At 54.7% G+C, this 21,350-nt stretch overlaps 1 protein-coding gene across 1 annotated transcript in view; it reads right to left on the reverse strand.

Moving 5' to 3' along the window:
- Positions 1-21,350, reverse strand: part of Galnt17 (polypeptide N-acetylgalactosaminyltransferase 17) — a 392,012-nt gene that overhangs the window by 170,252 nt on the left and 200,410 nt on the right. The window contains exon 5 of the mRNA XM_047534202.1: positions 18,542-18,739. Within this exon, the coding sequence (XP_047390158.1) occupies positions 18,542-18,739 (198 nt within the window). The remainder of the gene's footprint in view (positions 1-18,541; positions 18,740-21,350) is intronic.

A 21,350-nucleotide genomic window follows, 5' to 3' on the forward strand; every position in this document is an offset into this window, starting at 1 on the left:
CAAGTTCTGGGGTCAAACTCGGAGTCAGTTCGCTTGGTTTTCTGTTTTGTGTTTTGAACCTCAGCCTCCTCCACGCTCAGTGGGCTTCGGAACTGCCATCCGCTGACTTCTCCGGGCAAGTCTCCTCCTGCCCTCAGCAGCGCGCCCAGGGGCATCTGAGGCCGAGACGGTGCTGGCTGGGCAGCAGGATGCAGGCTCAGAGACCGTCATCTCTGCAACAAGGACGGCTGACTGTCCCACTGGGCCTGGTTCAGACCCGCACTCACAGAGCTGTTCAAGCAATGTTTGCTGAATGAATAAACGAAAAGATGAATAAAGAACAGTATTAAGATGAAAAAAGCCCCTTGGTATTAGATGACCCCTCCCAGAGGACGCTGTTTAGGACTAAGCTTCTACAGAAGACCCGTCAGACCAGAAGGAACCTCAGGATGGAGCCACTCGTGAAGTCCCATGTCACCACACTGAGTCAGCTGTTATCTGACCCAGAGAGAGAGAGAGAGGGCGAGGGAACAGCCACGTCTCCCGGGTTCCAATCAGTGTTAGGATGAAGTTCCTTCAGCTTTAATTTTTACAAAATGGCAGCCTGAGAGGACCTCGTGCCAACCAACTGTGGTTTCTCCGTTGCTCGTTCTCCCCACCTCGTAAGCAGAAGCGGGTCTGAGATGGCCCGTCTGCCTTTCGTCCTTCATTTCCTCTTTCTCCAGCCCATTTTTTGTCCAGGAAACCAGCCTGATTTGCTTGGACTGAAGGGTTGCCTGAATTTAGAATTGCAAATAAGGCCAATGAAGATCTCTGAACTGAATTGTCATTTTATCTTTCGGCACCTGGAGACTATTCACACCCCGGGACAGATGAAGTTGTTGTACAAACTTTCACAACTGCAGCGTGGGTGGGTTTGTGGGGGATTCGCCCTCCATCTCTGAGCAGCATCCCCAAGGGCGTGGAAAGGTACCGGGGCTGGGGTGGCAGAGCCCCAGCCTGCCACCCTGGCAGAGGGCCAGACGGGGTGCTTGGCCGCACTGAGAAGCCGCGAGAGGGGCGGCAGGAGGGGCACACAGGCGAGGGAGGTTGGGCCGCAGCCACCTGGCAGCTGCCCCTCGCCTGCCCACTGCGCCGCCTGCTCTGCAGCAGCGTTGTTGAAGACTGTCAGTCATGGCATCGTGGAACCGAGTTTGCCCATGATCCAGGACACCATGCTAGACAGAGAATAGCTGCGTCTAATTATGAATGATGTGCCAAGTAAAGTCTAGTTGGCATCCCTCGGACCCAAGCAGCCTCTCACACTGAATTCATGCAAAAAGCTGTTTACTTGCTATGTTCTAGGCAGCGGGCTACAGCCAGGGAAGCACTCACGAACCAGGTAAGCCTGACCCTTACCCTCCTGGAGCCTCCAGCCGGGGCGCTCTGAACCCCTCAATTGTGGTAGTCAGAAACGAAAAACTCAAAATAATCATTTACATTTAAGAAACCAAGTCATTTGTTTATAAAAAAAAAATACACCTAAATTTCCCTTACGTAAAAGAGAAAATAAACCCTGGAATTATTCACAAATTAGAAAACGTTGTCAACTCCAACATAAAAACTCATGAGCTGTGGCAGATCCGTACGGGGAGGAAGACACATAGCATTAAATGCTTCTGCTATTAAGCAAGACGAAAGGAAAATAAGGTGGAAATAAACTGGAATCTCATTCTGTTCAGAAGGGCAGGGAAAGTGCGAGAAACCCCGGAAAGAAGAGGGACAATCTGAGAAATTAAACGCAGAGAAGGAGGGAACTGAGAAATGAGGAGTCGGTTCTTTGAAAAGATTTAAGAATTAAATCTTATTTTAAAAGGAGAGAAGAAATCGCTTATAAACGCCGTGGGCACCACGGAAAGGGCTTTGATCACAAACACAAAGAAGCTTTAAAACTTCAGTGGTGAACGGCAGAGGTGTCCATCCTGAAAACTTCCCGAGATGAAGCAGACGGCTGGCGTGGACCCAGCCCCGAGGATGCTGGGAGAGGGACCGAGAGGGACCTGTCCACAGAGACCTGAGGTCGGAGGGCGCCAAGGTCAGCCCTGTCCTGGGTGGCAGAAGTGACCTGGATTACCACTGAGGGGCCAAGGAAGCACCGTGCCACCCCAGAGGGCTTGTTGGAAGGCCACCCGCCCATCTCCTGAAGGGCCCAGAACGGGGAGACCCCAAGGCAGCACAGGGACCGGTTACCCCAGCTGTGGGGCTGGGCGTCAGGGTCGAAGCACCCGCACCCACACTTCAGTGACGGAGCACACTGGGTGAATGTGCTCCAAACCACTGGACCATACAGTCGATGGCAGCGGGTACGACGAGTGGATTTTATCTCAACAGTGTGCTTTCTAAAAAGGAAAAAAAATAAGATGTACACACAGAAGAGAAGAACGACCCAGATCTCACGAATCCTCTGTGTGTGTGTGTGTGTGTGTGTGTGTGTGTGTGTGGTACCAGAATTGAACCCAGGAGCACTCTACCACTGAGCCAGAGCCCCAGCTCTTTCTATTGAGACAGCATCTCGCTCACTCTCTTAGGACCTCACTGAGTGGCTGAGGCTGGCCTTGGGCTTGCGATCCTCCTGCCTCAGCCTCCCGCCCAGTTGCTGAGACTGTAGGTAAGCATACCACACCCGGACAGAGGGAACATTTTTAAATAAAATGCTAGCAATTAATATACCAGGACTGATGAGTGCTTATTAAAAAGACACAAACATGGATCTATTTTAGACAACCTATTAACATGACTCAAAATATGACTACATCAAGAAAAAAATATAATCTCTTAAATAAATGGCCAAATGTCACATGAAACTCTCTGTATGTGTTATCAAGAAAAAATTCTATTACGTTACAAAGAAAATTTCCCTAACTTAAAGTCTATTTAAAACAAACAGCTAATATTAGTCAGAATGGTGAAACCCCCGGGCATCTCATTAAGTCAGGAATGAGATAAAGATCTACCATCACCATTAATACTCAATATTGCTCTTCAGATTGCAATAAGAGGGAAAAAAAGATGTACCATAGGAAATAAAGAAGCAAAATTAGACTTCCTTGTACAGAATGTAATTATCTACCTGGAAAAATAAAAACAAGAAAACCAACAAAAATTATTAGAACTCACAGAAGAATTTGAAAAAGTAGCCAGTATTTCTTATTTATGTTTTTGAGACGCTGGGGATGGAACCCAGGCCAGTGCTCTACCACTGAGCTACACTCCCAACCCTTTTTAAACATTTTCATTTTGAGACAGGGTCTCCATAAGTTGCCCAGGCTGGGCTTGAACTAGCAATCCTGCCTCGGGGTCCTGAGTGACTGGGATTGCAGGCTGTGCCATGGTGCCTGGCCCCAGTTGTTATTTTTAGTGAAAACTTTTCATAGAAGTAGAGCCAACAAGCAGGAAAGCAAGTGGATCTCAAGTGATCAACTCAGTCTATTTCTGCAAACTGAACACTTCCATCTAACCATCATCCAAGTCAAGATGCAAAGATGACAGGTCTAGTCTCCTGGAAACCCCTACACATTGTGCCCCGGCCACCTGAGTTCCACCACTGCAGATTGATTTGCTTGCTTTTGACCTTCGCTGCTTTCTGAAACTACACTATCAAGGCATGCCTGGCACTCAAAAGCTGTACTCATACTTACTGTATACAACCTGATGAGTTTGGAATTGAAATTTACATAGAAAGATCAAACGGTAGGCACGTCTTTGTGCCTGGATTCTTTGATTCAACATTGTGTTTGAGAGACACACATGCCTTTCCTTGTGAATAATGGCATTACTCACTCAGATAGCTGGAGAAAACCCTGCATTAATAAAACATGAACAGGCTGCCAGAACATAAGAGCAGCGGAGAAACAAAAAGAGCCTGTGAAACTAAAACTGAACAAGCAAAATAGGAAGTGTAAAAACTAAAGTCAAGAGGTAGAGCCAAGAGACAGAAGGTGGAAAATCAGGGTAAAGGAAGGACATTAAAGATCCAGGACACAAGGAAGGTTCAATACCCAACCAAAGGGGTTCAAATATGGAGAACACACACCCGATTAGAAGGAAGGAAGGATCTTGATGAAGTCCAAGACTTTTCCATGGGAAGTTCCTATTGAGTGCCCAGCACAATGGGTAGAAATAACCAATTCCAAACCACATCATCAGAAAATTTCAGAATATCTGGAATGAAATGATTTTGGAGACACATTTAAAGACCAGGAGTCAGAATGGCTCTGAACTTCCCAGCAACTGTGTTATTATAAGACAAGAGAATACTGTCTCAAAATCTGAGAGAACACCATTTAACATTGGAAGCAGGCCAGGTTGGTGATGCACACCAGTAATCCCAGGTACCTAGGAGGCTGAGACAGGAGGATTGCAAGTTCAAGACCAGACTTGGCAACTTAGCAAGGTCCTGTCTCAAAATAAAAAAAATTAAACAGGATTTTGGGATGTAGATTAGTGGTGAGGCACTCCAGGGTTTGAGAAGAAAAAAGTTTATGAAGTTGGAACAGGTAATGTAGAAATGTTTGGTTATGGAAGGACTAAAACACTTCCTTGAATATATGCATCAATAAAATGGGGAAATTTTAAAAAGAGAAAGATATGGGATCCAGGATGCAGGAGATACAACCAGGAGGGAAGTTAAAGGGAACCCAGAACTACTGCTAGAAGGCAGTAAGTTCTCATGCAAGGGGTCAGAACACTCCAGAACTTTTTAGGAAGATGAAACAAGATAGACTGAGGTGATTCAGAGGACTGAGAAGGAATGCAGACAAGTGCTACAGAGTGTAGGATTGAGTTAGTGAGAAGTACAAGCAAAACAAAGTAAGCAAATCAACACAAAGGCAATGATTAAACCCAGGAAAAACAAACACAAAAGTGTGCAGGAAGGGCTGGGGGTGTAGCTCATGAGGTTCTGAGTTCAAACAGAACTCAGGGGGGGAAAAGAGAATCTGAAAAAACTGTAGGAAAGGGAAAACCCCCAGAGTATACCACGTGGATAAGCTGCTTATGGTTATAATAATATAAGCATTAAAACTGATGTGAAAAAGCACAGTGAGGGGGTGGGTGGTATAACCCACAGTGTCGGGCCTTTGTCCCAGTTCCTGGCACAGAGCTTCTAAAGCACTTGGACTCTCCTGACTGGTAAGCCAGTAACATGGGTGACTCTTGGCTGGGGCTCCTGGAGAGCTTTACCAAGGGGACTGCTTGCCAGGGAAGAACAACCAGGACTGCAGGGAGGAACCACCTTCCAGAGAGACGAGAGGTGCTGGAGGCCGTGCAGTTCCCTATGTACTGATTTAGTCCATCATGCCTGACACACGGGGTCAGAGTCTCCCAGCTGGTGAACCAGGGGTCTCGGAAGGCAGCTCGCCTGGGAGAGTGAAGGATGCTCTGCCCACCCTCCACCCTGTGCCTGGCCTGTGCGTCTCTCCCATCTGGCTCTTCCTGAGTTGTTGTCTCTTCTAATAAACTGGTAATCACACAGGAAGCGTTTTCTTGAGTGCTGTGTCAACCCATCCAATTATCAAACCTGAAGGAAAGTTGTAGGAACCGAGTTTGTGACCATCCTGGACAGTGTGGTCAGCAGACGCCTGCAGCTGGCGTCTACAATGAGGCCAAGCTGGTGGGACGGAGTGCTGGACCAGTGGAGCCTGAAGGTAGCTCAGGTGAGTCAGCGTTGGAATCCAACAGACCCGCAGGAAACTCAGCCTCGAAACTTTAGAGAAGCGGGGCTTTGGCAGGTGCCAGAGACCCTCGGGGAAACCCATGTACCCGTGGCAGAGCCAGGCAGGGGTAAGTGGGCTGGGGTCTTGCCTCCCGAGGCGGGAAGCAGGACAGTCCACTACTGAGAGTCACAGAGGTGAGCAAAACCCATGGGAAGCTAGGAGACGGACGCCTCTGGAGGGCAGGCAGAACCTGGGGGAGTACGCATCCGACCCTTCAAAAGCGAACGTGTAGAATTTTTATCAAAGTAAAAAAAGGTAAAATATGTAAGATACTCATAAACTATTAACAGAGGTTATCACCGGGCGTGTGATGGTGAGTGATTATCTAATTCTCTTTTGCATTTTTAATTTCTACAATGAGTATGAAATTCACAATGACTGCGGCATGAATCCTGCCGCAAACACATGATTGAAAAGGATCTTCATGGCCCGTGTGAGTCTCCGTCCGCGGGTCTCTGCCGCTGCTCCTCTCTGCCGGGCTGGAGGCGGCCTCTGGATCAAAGCGGGCGGAGTCCTTCCTGTTTCCCCCTGAGCGGTGGCAGACAATCGGCACCCTGCTAATTTCATGGCTGTCAGCCTTCTCCTCCGCCTTCCTCCTCTTCTTTAGGATTCAAAGTCTCCACAATTCAAGTTTCTTCAAGCAAATATTCCAGTTTCCCAGGGAGATGGACACTGTGAGGGAATTAGGATTTTTCCTGGTACACAGTGACTTCGGACACGCTCCGGGGCTTGGTGCGGGCGGAGCGTCCTGGTTACATGAGTGGTCAACGCTGATCCTTCCCCGTCCCTGACGTTTCAAGGGCATCGCAGGGACTGGGGTGGGGAGTCCCAGGCGGGGGGTGATCCAGGAAATCCAGGGTCAGCCCCACCAGCAGGCTGAAGCTCAGCCCCCTGAGAGACCGCCACATTCAAGGTTCCAGCCATCTGCAACCCAGTGAGCTCTGGGACCTGGACACCCGAAATCCAAAGGGAGTCGCGGGGCTGGGCCTGGGCTCAGCAGGTCCACAGGGGCAGGGCTCACAGACGTGCTCTCCGGGGTGGCAGGCACGGCAAAAATGTCCAGCAGCCCGGGGTTCCACGTGGACATCAGGGACCCTCAGGCGGGCCTAGCAGGGAGGCCAGAAGGCCGCCCTCTGGGCAGGCGTGGAGCGGAAACACCAGCCCAGGAGAACACAGCAGGAGGAGGACACCGACCTGAAAACGGAGCCCTGTGCGACTGCCACTCAGCTCAGGGTGGAGCGGCCAGAGCTGCTCCTGGGCCACCAGCACCCAGGAGCTGCCCAGGGCTGAGCAGGTGGAGCAGGGAGAGCAGCTGGGTGGGAGCAGGGCCAGAGCAAGGCACTCGGGACAGGCTGGAGGGTGGCCTGGGCGGCCGCTGCCTTTCACAAACCCCCTTCTCCTGCTCCTTCTGACCTCCTGGGTTACGAGATCCCTGCTCCGAGCGGCAGCAGCTGCTGGGATTCATGACACCTTTGGCTCCACCTTGAAGCTCTGCGGAACCAGACCTGGGGCTCTGCTGCCCCTGGAGACTGGTCGCAGCTCCAGCCAATGCTGGGGAGGAACGAAGCAGCACACCTGAGGAGGGGACAGGGAGGGGGTGAGCGGTGACAGGTGACTCTCCCCATCCAAAGGGCAGAGATGCGTTCCAGGGAGGCTGGTGCAGAGGGCAGAGTGGCCACAGCTCCCACTCTCCTGGGGGCTATGGAATGAGCCAGGCCCACAGATGGCCTCCGAGGCTCCATCTGGGCCGTCCTCGTGGGCGGGAACACGGTGGCTCTGCGTGGGGCAGCAGGGGGCGCCCTCCAGCCCTGCTGCTCCTGCCGGTGGGAGGGAAAGCGGAGGAGGGGCTGCTGGCTCCTGGGACTGCAGTGTGGAGAGGGGCCGAGCCCGTGGGAGCAGGACACAGCTGAGGCCCAGGCCTGCAGCCAGCCCAAGCCGGTCAGGGTCAGAGGGTCCCTGGGGCACCAGCCTCTGCCAGGAAGGCCAGCAGCACCGGGGCAGGAACGCTGCCCATGGAGGAGCGGGAGGCCACAGGCAAAGGCCCCGGTGCTTCTCCTGTGTCCAGGAGAACACACCACCGTCCCTGCACACCCAGAGGCTGTCTAGGGACGCCAGGAAGGAGCAGGAGGCAAAGGAACAAGAAGCCCCAGAGGCTCAGCCTCCTTTCCTGAGGAGGCTGAACGCTTCCAAAGGGGCAGCTTCAATGCACAAACTGGACCTCGCAGAAGGCAGGCCGAGGGGTCGACCTCCGCCACGAGAGCCTTCTGAGTCTCCACAAAGGACACTTGAGATTTACTGACAGCGAAGGGTTCACCCTCCCAGACAAATCCCCAATAAACAGCAGCGGGAAGGCCAGTCAGTGAGGCGCTGAAGGGACGCTTCTTTCCTCTCTCCTTAGGGAGGACTTCTTAGGCACCTTGGGGTCCCCTGAAAGGCCCAGCTCCACAGGACTGTCCTGGGCATCCACCAAGTCTCCGGGGCCTCACGGCAGCTGTCCTCATAGGCTCTGAGGGGCCGCAGCTCCGCCCAGGGCAGCTGGTGGTCATGTTGCCCGTAGTGGTCAGACAAGCTTATCAGGACCCCTGCAGCCACGTGTCTGTGCCACCAGACTGACCGACTGACACGGGGCTGAGACTTCCAGGAGAAAAGGAAGCTGACCCTGCCTGCCTGCCTGCCTGCCTGCTGAGTTATTTTTAGAGTCACATTGGCAGCAAAGAATAAGGACTCTGACCTAAAATCCCAAACATGGGGGCCGCAGCCACAGTCCACCTGGGGAAGGTCAGGGCGAGACGCCGGGAGCCTTGAAATGGGGCTGTGCCCATGGAGACTGCCCCAGGGGTCAGGGCTCAGTGGCCAGGGGTCCCTTGTACGTGATGGACTGTCCGCAGCTGGTCATTTAGCAGGGAAAACCGCAGGCTCTGCCATCAGTGCTTACAAGGAACTTCCTGCGTTTGAAATAAAACCTGATCTGCTCTCTCCCTGACCTAAATGAATCATCCTGTGCGCTGCGTGTCCATAAATACGAGAGGAGGTGGGCAGGGGCCGGCTCCAGTTCCCGCTCCCTCGGCGACAAAGCCTGAGCCATGGCAGGGTCCCAGGGGGCCACCCGGCCTGCAGGCTGAGCCCTCTGGCAAGGCCACCAAGAGCCGGGTACAGGAAGGGGCTGCTCCCACCTGAGCCCACATTGGAATCTGAGCTGTCTTGTGCCCACAAGCCCTGCAGAGCCGTTAGGAAATGACAACTCATGGAGGACCAGACAGACCCCGAGACCAGAGTCCTAAACGTGCTGAAGGGAAACAGCATCCGAGAAAGGCTGGTTTCTGCTCTGAACTCCACCCGAGGCTTCCGGAGGCATCCTGGGGGCTTTGGGTGGGGTGGAGAGAGGAAGGGGCAAGAGGACCAGAAGGGACGGAAGGACTGCCTCTGGGAGGGCCCGGAGAAGGGCACATTCCGGAATCACCGACGGAGGGAGCAAAGCCACCGATAAGCCCGCCCTCCTTCCCCGTCACCATGCACATCCATTTCCACCAAGAAAAGTCCAGAAAAGTCCGAGGCCGCCACTCCTTGGCTGCCGGATCAGCCTGGCGGGATGGACGATCCTGCTTCCTCCCTGTGTCCAGCCGTACCTCAGGAATCGCGCGTTTCACTCAGGCTGGAGTGTCGTCCATGTTTCCTTAACTCCTTAGATTCAGAATCGGACTGTCGCTCCCTGGCGGCCCAGAGCATGGAGCCTCTTCCCGGGGAGGGGAGCCCTTCCAGCATTATTCATGAACCTCCTGGCCACCCTGAGCTGCCATGGCAGCCGGCTGACCGGGCAGGTCTCCTGTCATCTCCAGGCACGCGTAGCGTGCACCATGCAAACGCTGCTCTCCTCCGGGCGCTGCCGGGGACCTCGGCTCCAAAGGAAGAACGGGACCTGCCAACAGCAGTGGTGGCACATCCTGCAGAAGGGACAACCCCCGCCCTGGCTGGGGCCAGGGGACCCAGTGACGTCAAGAAATGCGGTCTGTGTCACTGGAAGCAGGTGACTGCATTTTACCCTGAAGGGACCGTATGGGAGGCCGGGTCCCCTAGTCTCCTGTGACGTCCCTTTGATTCAAAGACGCCTCTCTGGCGAGCCTCCAGGTTCAGTTTGGCATGTGGGATGCCAAGCCGAGGATGAAGCCGTGATGGGGTAGCCGTGACGGCCATGCGGAACATGCCCCCGGAGCGGAGGGGGAGACGGGCCAGAGCATCCCCAGCGTGAGCAGCCCAGTCGCTGCAGAACCCAGACGGGAGGTCACAAGGACCACAGGAGCCGGGCAGTTCTGCGCACTTCACATGCATGATATCACGCAACCTACGATCCCCTGGAGACGGCTCCGTCACAGCCCTGGTCCTCAGGGACGTGTTCCAGACCCCCGGAAGCTGCCTGAAGCTGCCGACAGCACTGAGTCCCACATGCTGTCACTTCTACTGGGACACAGCGATGACGGAAGTCTGACTTGTAAGTTAGGCCCCACAGTAGTCGACAGCAGTAACTAAGGACGAGAATGATCACAATACTCTACAATACACGGTATGTCTCTCTCCTCAAAGAGTCACGGCATGACAGCATCGTCCGATACCGCCGACAGTGGGTACCAGATTATGGAAGGCGGGTTCTGGAAAGGGGGATTTTAGAAATATCCCCATTTACCGTGAAGATCCCAGCAGCTTCACAGCTGGGCTGTGACTGGACTAGTCAGAATCCTTCCTTCTGCAGAGATGTAAGGGGAGGCTCCAGGCCCGCGGTCAGCTCTGGCCCAGATGTCGGGTCTCAGGTGATGCCTAGGGCATCAGCTGCTGTCACTTGGAGCCTTTGAGAACCAGGTGCCCCCAGCTGCAAAGTCCTGTGTTCCCGATGCCTGGGCAGGTTACTGCCAGCTGCTCTGCAGAGCAAACCACTTGGGAGTGGGGGACAGCCTCATTGCCTGGCTACTGTACCTGCCACTAGGAAGTGACCAAGTCCCTGCTGATGCGCCTTTCAGGTGCCCTGCAGCTGTGATGCCGTGAGGCGTTCTTCCCAGATAATTGAGCAAAGAGCAAACTTTTTGTGTGTTTGTTGCAATTCTGGGGAAGCAGCCCCGGGCCTCCGGCAGGGTAGGCAGCCTCCACCACTGAGCCACAGGACTCGGGGGTGTTTTAAAGAAGGGAACGTGTCCCACTGGACCATCTGACTGCATTCTCTGCCTCTCCAGCACTAAGTTTTCAGTCACTAAGTTCACATTCTGAGTCTCGAAGATGTCTAAACCTGACAAGGGTGAAGAGAACCCAAACACAAGGAGGACCGAGGGTTACACACGTGGCAGTTTCCCTGGGCCCTGGGCAGAGCAGAAGGACTGGCCACGGTGACCTTTGGCCTATCTTCGCCCACCCTGCGCTCCGACAGGCTAGTGTCAGACCCACAGACTGGGTGACCACGGGCCTGGCTGGCTGTTTCAGAGGACGCTCAACTTCCACCGGGCATAGCCTTGGTTTCTTTCTTCTCTTTAAATATTTCAATGGACTTTATGTTCAAAACTTATCTTTTAAAATGCATCATGACTATTACTTTTGGTGGACAACTCCTGATTGTGTGCACGCATGGGGTACAGCATGATGTTCTGATATGGGTCACAACATGCATGATTAAATCAGGCTGGTTACAGTGTCCATCACCTGACTTGTCTCGTTTTTTTCAGGGTGACACTTTTGAAATCAACTCTCTTAGTTCTGAAACACGAGAACCTTCACTGACTACAGTCATCACACTGTGTAACAGCTTTAAACCCTCCTGTCCTTCTGGTGCCACGCATCCTTCAGGGACAGCGCCCTCCCCTGAGCCCACTGTTCTACTGGCCACTTGCAGGAGCTCAGCTTCATTAGCCTCACACAAACGTGGGGTCCCCTGGGGGCTCTCTCTGCACTTCACCTATCCCATTGAGCACAGTCCCCTATAGGTTCACCCACGCTGTGAGGACGGGATTTCCCTCTTCTAAAGACTGGAGGCTCCTGGCCTCTGAATCCCTGCCCAGGACTCCCCAGGACACATCCACAGCTCTGGGGTTTGGCCCAGGTTTGGCTGATACCCAGTGTGTTGGGAGCTGCCCTGCTACTTCCTGCAGAATGAGGACCAGACAAGACCCCGGGTGGGTCTGGGATGAGCCCTCCTGACCATAAGGAACCAAGAATTCACACCGGCAAACTCCACCTTACTGCAAAAGTAGCCATCTGCCACCACAGATGACCACCAACTCCTGAGACCAGGTGGCTCACCTACACAGGGCGATGGGTTTCATGGGTTCACAGGTGAACCGACATCAGGAAAACCCACTTTAGAGCATGTTCTTCATCCCCACCAAGGCCTCCTGCTCATGAATATCCACTCCCTTCCTAACCATCCTCAAGAAAGCAGCCACAGCAGTCCAACCAGCTCTTCACTTATCTTTACTCAGCCTCACTGGACCCATGAATTGGGTTTGGGCTCCCCTGAGTGATTTCTAGAGCCTTCCATAAAGTGGACCTCCATCTACTGTCTTCCATCTTTCCTCTACTTTTAAACCACGCTTCCTACCTCAGTCTCCTCCTAAGAACCCAGACACCTCATCCTCTGTGTGCAGTCTAGGGTGAGCTCAGTGGACTTGACGTGCAAACCCTACACATTCCAAAGAAAGCACCAGCCTGTGCCAGGTCCCTGGGTCACCTGCAAGTCCCTGGAGCATCCTGTCTGAGACGCCTCTGCGTTCCTGAGGCCCTGGGCCAGGTTATGAGGGGTGGCCCACGCCTGCCTTGCCCTGGCCCCTGTCCTGTGCGCCTTTGCTGATTCCGATCCGCACCCCTTCACTGTGATAAACAGTGACCATGAGCGTAACCTCTGTTCTGAGCTTTGCAAGTCAACCTGGTGAATCGTGGAGCCTGAGCCCAGCAGTGGCCTTTGGGATGCCAGACTCATGTCCCTGTGGTGTCGGCTCCCACGTGCCCCTGATCCATGGAGGAACCCGCCAGGACCCCGGAGGATGGCACTGAAGACTCACTTATCCACCCTAACGAAGTAGCTGTCACCACCAGGGCGTTAGTTTCTGCCATTGGAGCTGCGACAACCTAAGTGGCATAAATGTCTTCCTCCTTCACAGTTTCAAGGAGACGCATGCTTACAGAGACCGTGGCCCACGGCTTCCGTTCTTTCCTCAATACGTCACAACGCTCACCTCCCCCTCCAGGAAGCTCTTTGTGGCCTCTCTTTGGCTCACCCAGACCGCCAGCCTTGCCACTCTAGCACCCTGGGGCCATCACCGAGTGAAAGAAGGGGGACTTGAGCACAAGCCCTCAGGACTGCTAGGCTGACCGGGTAACTGGACGGTCACAGGGTGACTAAGGAGCAGGCAGCACATACCGGCTGGACCCACTGGACAAAGGGATGACCCACGTGCTGGGCAGGATGCAGGCATGCCACGAGATTTCACCACCCTACGACAGCGTACAGACTGTTCACTTCCGGAATATTCCATCTAATATTTTCAGTCTGTGGTGGCCATGGGTGACTAGAGCAGCGTAAAGTGACACTGAGGACAAGGTGGGGCAGCACTGAACCCAGCCGTGAAAACCTTCAAACCGAGCAGTCCAGCAAGCACGTGGCCACTTTCCCAGGAAAGTTGGCCCGCAGGCGAGCGCACAGAGGCCAGGCCGCGCAGACCCCGTCAGGCTCACCTCCCAGGAGGCCGTGAGGCCGGGCCAGGCGCCCCTCCCGCCGCAGCTTCTGTCTATAGAAAGCAGAAGGTCACAGCACCTGCCTCACAGGCCGGCAAGAGGCGTAAATGAATTTGCATCGAATGAAGTGCCCGGCACTCAGAGAAGGAGCTTTTCCATCCACTCCGCTCAAAATCCACTCCCCCCACGTCCCACTCCCCTTACCAAAGCTGCCCCTCCCATCGAGCCTGCGTCTCTGACTAGCCTGGGAGCTGCCCAGGGGAGGGGCACGTGTCCCCTCCAGTGCTGTCTCCCTGGAAGTGCCTGCCACAGGCCCGGCCCACGTTTCATACCTAAAATACATCTGCTGACGCACAGAGAAAATATCTCTATTTTAAAGTCTAAAAAAAATCTCATTTTTCTGTGAAATCTTTCCTCTTGTGTAAGCCAGGCACCCTCCTCCAGGGAGGAGAGAAACGGCAGTCTCCCCTGATGTGCATCTGCACGCAGAGTCTCCGGTCCCAGTCACTGTGCCCAACGGGACAGCCCTTCCCACCAGAGGAGTCTGTTGGCGCCAATGACTCTTATACTCGATAATCTATTATCAAATTATAGGCTGGATTAAGGATCGCTCCTTGTTAATCATCAGCTTGGATTGGTTATTAATGAGCAATGTCACTAATTACAGGGCCACTTACACAGAGCAGGGAGGCCCCCCGTCAGCTCTCAGAGGAGCCTGACTCAGCGTTCAGCACACACCCGAAAGCCAGGGGCTGTGACGTGTGCCTCCGTGCGCCTGAGACCCTGCCCTCTCAGGGCAGAAGCCCTGGAGCTCCCCGCTGGAAGCACCGTTCAGACGCGCAGCTCGCTGGCTGGAGGCCCCGGAGCCAAGCCTGGCGTGTAGGAACCCAGGCGCACTCGGGACGAGCAGGTCCCCTTCAGGCCTCCGCGGCTGCTCCTCCCCGTGTGTGCACTGAAGTTAGAAACGAGAAAATGCACGTCTCTAGCCGGACACAGTGGCACACCTGGTAGGTTTGCCAAGGGATCTGGGTGGGGGTTGTTGAATCTGAATTCTTGGGCCGTCCGACCAGCCCTCATTTATTCTCCCGTTCTGGGTCAACCTGGCCACGCTCTCAGCAGGGTTCCAGGCTGGCCCCCCATCCTGTAGCCCCTGTGCCAGGGCCGAGCGCCTGATCTTCACTATTGACGCCTCCGCCTCCTCCTCAAGGACCAGGTGAGCCCCGAACCTGAGCCATCGTCTGCTGTCCAAGACCAAGCCACAGGGCACGTCCAGGACCCCGTCCCCTCTTCAGAGGGCCTCCCGCCCCTCGGTCCCCTCTGCCCCTGCCTCAGGGGTCAGTGAAGCTGCCCTGTTGTCCGGGTATCTCAGGGCGAGGCAGGTTCCAGGCCTGTCAGCACCTGAGCCCACACTGCCAGCTCCCGAGTGAGTAGAAGGTAGTCTCTGTCCATCTCACACCTTCCCCTGCACGCTTCCCCTTGCCGGGATGGCCAGCGACCTCCCACACGTTGTGAATGCAATGTCAGTATCGTCACACTGCCTTGCTTCAGGGACAATGACGAGAAGCCTGGGCGTGTTCAGTGCAGACGCGACTTTTCAAAATATGTTCGACCTGAGGTGGGCGGACCCCAGGGACGTGGGGCCGGGGGCACAGAGCTGCAGGGTGCTAAGACGGGGCTCCTCCTGCTCTTGCCAGAGTGGGATACTAGATGCTGTATTCAAGGATAGCACACCCAGAGTCCCACAGACGGCCAAGAGTGACCGGCGGAGTCTGGGGAAGGCGTCGGGAGGTTTCCCTGAAGTGCCCTGGAGCCCGGGAGGGCAGGGTCCTAAGAGACCCGAATCCCACTCCCCGGGGCTCCTACCCTCCAGCCCAAGCCTCGCATCCAGTGGCGCAGGCTCAGTAGAGGGGAGTGTCCCACGGAGCAGAGGGGAGCCCTGGTGTGGGAGGTGGGCTCTCCTTTCCCAAGAGGAACAAAGGTGTGTGAAACTCAGAAACCAGACGTGGGTGACGCAGAAAGGCAGTCAGCTGGGAGGGCCAGGGAGGGGAGCTGAGCAGGGTTCACAGGGCGAGCCCCAGGGCTTCCTGTGAACCCCAGGAAATGTTAAGTGAAGATCATCAACTGAGGTTCAGGAGGAGAGGATTCTGGCTTTCGTCAACTGTCAAAGAGGTCCTTGACACAAGCACTAAGCCCAGAGGTCTGATGACGGTTCTGAAATGGCTTCCCTGCAGGACAATCGGGGGTTGGGCTGAGGACTTGGGGACCTTCTCCACACAGAGGCAAGAGCTGGGTCAGTGCTGCACAGTCTCCCACAGAAGACCCCCGGCACAGCGGGCTGTGGACACACAGTGGGCCAGGGGCACAGTTTCTGTAGGCTTCACTGGAGCCCCAGGAAGACTGGGATGTTTCTCCTATGGCTTCGAGTGACACTTTCCCCTGGCCCCCAGCCCCACAACAAGGCCACATACCCAGCTGCCCACAGCTCTCTGTGTGAGAGGGAAGGACCACGGCTAGGAGAGGCGGAGGTCTCCAAGGCAAGAGAGGCTGAGCAAAGACAAGATTCCCAAGGTCCAGGGCTCAAAGGCTGGGCGCTCGTGGTTCTGAAGAAGAGGGATTTATTTTGCCAAGTGTTGGAAGGATCTAGACTACGGCATTCCTTGAAAGCCTGAGGACCCGGCCACCTGGGTTCTGTGTGCCCAGCAGCGTGACGTGGGCTGGTGGCAGAGGATGAGAGAAGACCTTGAAGAACAGTCTTTACCAGGCGGGAGAAAAGAAAGATAAGCAGAAAGAAATAGGATGGGCTAAGACAGGAGGAAAATAAATGCCCCACGGCCAAGCCCTCCGTTCATGCTGCACACGGAATCCAGTCTCTGAGGACTCATCTGGGCTCCGTGCTATTTGGATTCAGAAAAGTTCTCGTCCTACCCTTTACTAGAGGAAAATCATAAATATTAAAACTCAAGGGGAGAAGGAGGCACCGTGTCCTGGTGATTAAGACACCACACGGTGTCTGCTTAATAATATCAGAAGGACTGTCAGATGTCTTTCCTGCAATTTAATACCCCATCAATGATTAGCAAATTAAGCCTTTTGTAAGTGAAGACAGAGTAAAAGGAGAGGGTTGGTATGTGAGTGTTTGGCACATCAGAGGTGCACGCAACAGCAGTGACTCACGAGACGACTCCGAGTCTCTCAAAGGGCGTATTGATCATCTGATAATGACGGAACACGAGCCGGCTCTGCTCAGGGCCTGACGTCCTCAGAGGGAGCATTACAGGGTTTTGCTGAGCACCAGTGGGGTCCAAGCCTCCCTTCTCTGCCACCCTCATTCTGCCACCCACCACGGAGGACAGCCAGCCCCTCCATGTGTCAGGGACATAGGGGGTGGGGGGCATCATTTGGCCAAAACATGAAACCGAAGGTCCTTAAGCCCATCATTTCAGTTTCATCCCCTTCAGGCCTGAAGGTGGCTGGGTCTTCAGTCACTCGCCATTCAAGTCTACATGTCCCCAACAGCTATGCCTCGCGCTCAGGCAGCACCTTAGTCAGGAGTGCACTCCGTCACTCGCAGCGGGCTGAGCAGAGGCTCCGCCACCCTGCACCTGTGGTCCAGGTGGAACCGCACCACAACATGGGTCAGCTGGGTAAGGAGCCCTCCAGGTAGCCCGGTGGGCTCTGCTCTCACACGACCTCCCAGCCTCCAGCTCAAACCAGAAACTACAGCCCCTCTCAGAATGGTATTCCTCTTTATAACAACCTGGCAAACCGAGAAGCAATCCTGCGGTCACCTGTGACGAGCTGCATCCCACGGCTTTCTCTGGCTTCCCCTTAATACCAACGAACAAGCCCCTGAAATGAGTCAAGGCTGGCTCCCGACTCCCAGCTGCTCTGACTTCAGACACCTGGAGTCAGTCATTCTGGCCCAGGTGGCCATCTCTGCCCACCTGACGCACATCCTGCTCTGTGGAGCTGGGGAATGGCCATCACCGGGAAAGGGTCTTCACAGACATGATTAGACTGAATATCGTGAGAGGGGCCGGTCCTGGATTTCCCTGTGGACCCCAAATGTAACCACAGGGCTTTCCTGAGAGGGGAATAGGAGAACACAGGAGGACGTGGGAGGTGGGATGGGCGGGCAGCTGCGAGGCAGGAGGCCTCAGAAGCAGACCAGGACAGGAAGTGGGTTCTCCTCTGGAGACTCCAGGAGAACCCTGGATTTTAGCCCAGTGAGGCCCTTCCCAGACTTCTGAGCTCGGGAACAGCCAGAGACTCGCTCTGCGTGTGGTCACGTGTCTTCACCTTGGTGTCATTTGTTACAGCAGCAAGAGGAAACGGATTCAGCATCAAAGGCAACCTGCTCCTTCCGACATCCTTTGCACTGTGCCTCCCAACCCGCACGCCAGGACATGGGCCTCCCTGCCCCTCGGGGTGGGGAGGTGAGATGCCACCCCTATTGTCCCTTCCTGTGAGAAGCTATGTGGAAAACACTGCAGTTACTCAAGGTTTCATGAAATAAAGTAGCTCCTGCCCAGGGGCATCCAGGACCTCGCTGGACAGAACCTAACCCAGAGCCCACCCACCCTCACGCCTGCTGCTTTTCCTGTACACACGCTCTCCAATGAGGGACAGTAAGAAAATTTATGTGTAAGTTAGACACAGTAAGAGATTAACAATAATAACCAGAAAAGGGGTGGCCGTAACCACAAAGTGTAATACAATTGTTTAAAACGTATGAAGTGCTCATTTCAGGAATTTTCCATTTCCTATCCTCTGATTGATGGGCGGATGGTAACTGAGACCACAGAAAGCAAAGCCCCTGAAGCCACAGTCCTAGGATTAAGACCCAAGGAAGAGTAAAAGTGAGCACGTTACTGTCATTTTACACCTTTGGCGCGGCTGTCTTGAGCTGCTCTTGCGACCTGAAGGAACAAACGGCACCGTCCCTCCTCGGCTGGAGACTCTGATCCTAAGACACCGGCCGCTCCCTGGGTGACTGGCCCACTGAGGCACCAGCCCTCCTCCGTCTCTCCCAGCCCCACTCCTTGCACCTCCGCCCTGGGACCTGGGGACCGGCCAGCCCACTAGAGCCGGCCGTCACAGACCTGATGGGGAGAGAAGGGTCTCCGGCGTCCCACCAGTCTTTCGGGGGGCTGATGTACATGCACCACAGCTCCCAGCTGTACCCGTGGGCCGAGTTTTCGTAGCGCTGCACCTCAAAGTTGTCCTGCTTGATGTTGTCGATGGAGGGCAGGATCACTCGCTTCCGGTTTTCCTGGATGCGGGACAGAACCGGCTCAGCCCTGAAATAGAGAAGCTGAAATCAACTCTCTCGGTGGCCTTTGAGGTGCGGGCGTGCCCCTCGGCCCTGGCCCTGCTAGAGTTACTGGTGATGCGTGGGAGGGAGAGCTCAGAACCGGGGTCCCTGCCCAGAGGGCCCCTCTGACTAAACGGTGTGGCTGAATGATCCCCTCTGCTGGACAGGCTGCACCGGTCATGACTGCCCCTCAGGGCGCTCACCGGTGCCTCCCGTTTTTTCTGCTGGCTGACCCTGAATTTTCTTCCCCAAAATAGGTCATTGCTGTCCTGGATGACCTGGTTTTAATAAGCGATTTGCTGGCTTCTTTGCATGTGTGACTATTTCCATTTTTTTAATTGATTATTTAATTGATTTCTTAAAAGGGATCTAATTGAATTGGTTAGCAATGGAAGGCCTGGAACTAATTAAAAGCAAAGGCAGGCAGAATCCTGCCTCCCAGCTTGCCTCCCCTCCTAGGGCTGCGGCAGGCTTCTGCCGGGACCTGGCTGCAAGTTCAAGGTGCAGCAGGCTGATTTGGGAGAAAGCAGAGGGTCAGGCACCTCCGCCAACGTGTGTCTCCCAGGCAGACACAGGAAGGGATCATTTCCCACATTCGAGAAGGAAAAGATGTCTCTCAGAAGCCAGGGCATTAATCTCCCAGCTTAGACCAGAGTGCGGGCTTTGGAAAGGAGTCAAGTGAAAATCCCATTCCTCTGCATTATTTGGAAGAATAATGAGAGCGCTCGGTCGACCACCGATCTCTTCCCATTTGCAGCTTTGAATTACCTGTTGGCTCATCTCATCTTTCTATTTAAAACGAGCAATAAAATATACCCGGGCCATTTACTGCCTTCAATACTCTCCCAAGTGCCACATCAGCTGAAGGCCAGGGGCTGCCTCCCAAGCGCCACATCAGTTGAAGGCCAGGGGCTGCCTCCCCAGGATTCCAGCCGAGCCTCAGGACTCTGTCCTCCCTGGGACTGCCCTTGGCTACTGGCAGAGAGTCTGGCTACCAAGGGGACTTAGCTCCAATGTCACCTCTCCCTAGAATCCCTCCCGGTTTCCCGGGCAGGAGGGTTTCCTTCCTCTTGACTCAGGTCGTACCCTGCCTTATTCAAGTTGTGTGACCTTTGTTGATCTCTGAGCAGCGATCTATCCAGCACCTGGTGATAGGCACCATCTGAAATGTCTTCCGTGCACCTATCCCATGAGGGGATAGGACGATCACCACTCCCGAGCAAGGTCACTGAGGCCCAGGGAGGGTCAAGCCGCTTGCCTGGAGCCCCAGCCGGGTGGTAGCAGAAGCAGGTATCTAACTGAACGGTCCTGCCTCCCTCCTATCCCCTAGGAGCCACTCCTCCCTGAATGGACCACGCTCCTGCAGGCCACTCTGGCGCTGTGTGTGGGACGTGCTCAGCTCAGCCACCGCTGTGCAGTGACCAAGCATGGCGACTGAAGCCCAGGTGGAAGTACAGCTTCTGCGGCTGAAGAGCGGAGCTTGCTGTCTTCAGGAGGAGGTACGACTCTCCCTGGGGATGTCTGCCCACCACCCTGGAGGGGCATGCTCCCACCCCGCCTCCAGCTAATGCTGGTCCCACAGTGGGAATTAGTTTGCCGGGGGTATCTGAGCAGAAGTGACAATGTCACAGCTGAGCAAAAGCTTTAATAGGTATTGCAAAGCTCAGCCACTGATCTTTCTCCTGAACCTCGACATGGTATGTTGCAGACAGGAGTGCCTCTCAGGTCCCGGAACACAGAGGAGCAATCAAGCCGAGCCGCAGACAGACAACCCACAGCCGGCAGGCCACACGGACATTAGTAGGGGAGGGGCGATGTGGGCCGAGCTGGAGAGTGGCCGTCAGAATGGGACGAGGTGCAGTGGCTGCAGGGGAGGCGGCCCGGGGAGGGAGGAGCCAGGGGGAGGAGGGAGGAGCCAGGGGAGGAGGGAGGCACGGGTGCGGAGGGTTAAAGGCAGAGATGCCAAGCCCGCAGCTGCCTGTGTGGCCTGGTGCGTTCCTTCAGCAGGCTCCCAGCTTGGTGGTTCTCAAGACGGGGTGCAGTCATCTGATGGCTGGTGACGGAGGGCTGGTCGGGGCGAGGGGCAGACCCCACACAGCCTGACTTCAGGTGGCTGGGAGGAGTCTGCGGACTTGCGGATTTGAGTTCCTAACAGTCCCTGAGGCTGCTGGTCTGGGTACGTCACTTTGAGAACTACTGCAGAGGATGGAGGACTCTGAAGCTCAGGGGAAAGGCTAGGACTGAAGATGCTCAGCTGTGAGTCACCAGGGTCTGACAGCAGCAAAGGACCAGGTAAGGAGACCGGCCTTGGAGATGAGAGGCCCCTGTGCCCTGGAATGGGCCAGTGTCCGCAGGGACCTCCGGTTTCCTGTGCTGACATGCATGGGCAGGCTCCTTCAACATGACTGCGCTAAAAGGACTGGATAATTCGCAAAGAACAGACAAGTCAATGCTTAATTAGAGATATCAGGGTTTTTCCCCTTTAATACTAGGGATTGAACCCAGGGGCTCTTTAGTACTGAGTCGCATCCCCAGATTTCTAGTTTTTATTTTGAGAAAGGGTCTAAGTTTCTTAGGGCCTCACTAAGTTGCTGAAG

Source organism: Sciurus carolinensis, chromosome 18 (genome assembly GCF_902686445.1).
Source record: "Sciurus carolinensis chromosome 18, mSciCar1.2, whole genome shotgun sequence".
Classification (NCBI taxonomy): Eukaryota; Metazoa; Chordata; class Mammalia; order Rodentia; family Sciuridae; genus Sciurus; species Sciurus carolinensis.